This window comes from Cebus imitator, unplaced genomic scaffold, assembly GCF_001604975.1.
Source record: "Cebus imitator isolate Cc_AM_T3 unplaced genomic scaffold, Cebus_imitator-1.0 Scaffold1031, whole genome shotgun sequence".
Lineage (NCBI taxonomy): Eukaryota > Metazoa > Chordata > Mammalia > Primates > Cebidae > Cebus > Cebus imitator.
Window position 1 is genome coordinate 77,354 of NW_016108346.1, and position 2,376 is coordinate 79,729.

The following is a 2,376-nucleotide window of genomic DNA, read 5'->3' on the forward strand; positions in this document are numbered from 1 at the left end:
CTTTTGACATACATACAGCATAGTGCAATCTCCTAAACCATGTTAGTAGTTTTAAATCCTGTTTAGAAATAGGGCAAGAGTATAGCTAAATTACTGACAATTTTAGGTAGGTGACTGTTTCTCACCCTGTGTCACCAGCATCCCTCTGGCCACATGCAGATTGGGAAACTGAGGTGCAGGGAGGCTCTTACTTGCCAGCAGCACCTAGTTGGGGGCCCTGGGCTGGTGGGCTTCTGCCCTGCCCCCAAGTGCATTCCATGGCATCTGCCCACTGGACTGAGGGTTGGTTGTCCTGGGCTGTGTCAGCTGGGGAGCCAGGAGAGTCCCCCCAGCTGGCCTGGGTTCCTCTGGCAGGTGTGGGAGTCCTTGGGATGAGATTCTCTAGAGCCAGCTGAGTGGGCGCAGCACGGTTGGGAGGATCCGCCTTGGGTGCCTTCCTGGGCTGGAGGCTGAGCACCTGCCCCTCAACCCCCGCCCCCCACCCCACACAGCGCCATCCACTTGTGCAACAACGCCATCCAGAAGCACCTGAAGAATGACGCGGGCCGCAGCCCTCTGCTGCCAGCACACAACATGTGGACCAGTGCCAGTTTCCAGGAGTACCTGCAGGGCCAGGGCCACGGCGCCACGTGGGGCAGTGTCATCTACCCGTCCACGAAGGTCATGATGGTGGCACAGGATCATGTGGAGCCTCATAAGAACAGCTTTGAGCTCTATGGGGCCGACTTTGTGCTCGGGAGGGACTTCAGGCCCTGGCTGATTGAGATCAACTCCAGCCCCACCACGCACCCGTCCACGCCCGTCACGGCCCAGCTGTGCGCAAAGGTGCAGGAGGATGCCATCAAGGTGGCCGTGGACTGCAGCTGTGACATCGGCAACTTCGATCTCCTGTGGAGGCAGGTGAGCCTTGCCCGCCCCTGCCAGGGTGGTGGGTGCCATCCTCTGGGGAGTTTGGTGGCAGCCCCCCATGTGGACGCTTTGCCACCTGATTACTCAGCGAGGGTGGAGCCGCAGGCCACCAGCCCCAGAGGGTCCATGGAGGATGCTGATCCCGCTCCATGACTCCCTCTCCATGATCCAGGCCTGCCCTGCCCTCCCGTGGGACTCGGTGCCTCATTGGCACTGAGGAAGGGGCTGCTACAGGTTTCCGGGTGTGCGGGGCAGCCCTCCTTACTCAGCTCAGGGCTCTGTCCAGCTTTCCTCCCTCTTTCCCAGCCCCACCTAGCCCTGAATGATGTTGGAGATGGGGGCTCCATGCTGGCAGCCTCCAGGCCCACTGTGCTGCTCCTTCCCTTTGGCCTGCAGTGTCTTCCACTCCGAGGATCTTTTGGGGGCCTCCTTCTCCCCTTGGGACCTTCCTGGGGGGTGAGGCCTGTGCCTGGAGACGTGCTGGAGCCATTGGGAAGTGTGGCCGATACCTATCTCTTGAGGCCTCTTTGTGGCTAAACTGGAGAAAAGGGTAGCCCAGTCCTTGGGTGTGGGGCCCTCTAGATTGCCCCTCAAGACTCAGGAAGTCTGGACTCCCTGCAGGCTCTACAGAGCCTGGGAGCCTCCTGAGGGTCTGCATGGGACATCCCTGCCCAACCCCTCCTGCACAGACTCCACCATCCCGGCCACATCCCAGCACCCCCAACCTGTGCCTTCCCCTCAGCCTGCAGTTGAGCTGCCCCCATTCAGTGGGTCTGACCTCTGTGTGGCGGGCATTGGTATGAGGAGGGTAAGAAGGCAGGTGCTGCCCGTCTGCAACCTCAAGGCCTCAGCCTCGCTGTGGGATGCACAGCCGCTGAAGGCACAGTGCCCCCTCGCCATGCTGGACCCCACCCAGGGACCCATATGACCGGCTCTCCAGTGAGACCTGGGACTGAAGGATGAGAAGGGCTCCCTCTGGCCTTGCTGGCACCCCCAAAAAGGCCAGCCAAGAACGGCAGAGCCGCACAGCCCACCCGCAACAAGGCTGCCAGGAAGGCCGAGCTCCCTGCCTGCCTTTGCCACCATGCGGACAGTCAGGCCCTGAACACCTGTGACCCTGAAGCCCAGCCTACCAGATACTCAGATCCAAACCTGTTTAATGTGCACCCCTGGCGCCTGTGCTGCAGGGCCTGAAGACAGGAGGGCACCCTGCATCCGCCACCCGGAGCCCCAGGTAACGCAGGGGCGTGGGGGCCGCCTGCTCCATCCCCAACCCTCCCTCACCAGCAGCTGCTGTGCCCTCCAGGACAGGGCGCAGAGCAGGTTTCGATGCTGGGGCCCGGGTGTCCCCTGACGGAGGTGTGGGTGTGAGCTTGGGAGGGGGTTTGAGGCATGTGGCACCTGTTCCAGCCCCGCATGAGTGTCTGGGGGGCAGAGTGGGATGCTGGCCAGGTAGATAGTGGGGTC

General features: G+C 61.9%; 1 protein-coding gene across 1 annotated transcript in view; it reads left to right on the forward strand.

The window, feature by feature from the left end:
* The window catches only part of LOC108298665 (protein monoglycylase TTLL8-like), a 50,949-nt gene extending 48,846 nt beyond the window's left edge, over window positions 1-2,103 (forward strand). The window contains 3 exon segments of the mRNA XM_037735863.1: window positions 492-900; window positions 1,652-1,877; window positions 1,880-2,103. Coding sequence (XP_037591791.1) covers window positions 492-900; window positions 1,652-1,877; window positions 1,880-2,103 — 859 coding nt within the window.
* The last annotated feature ends 273 nt before the right edge of the window (window positions 2,104-2,376 follow it).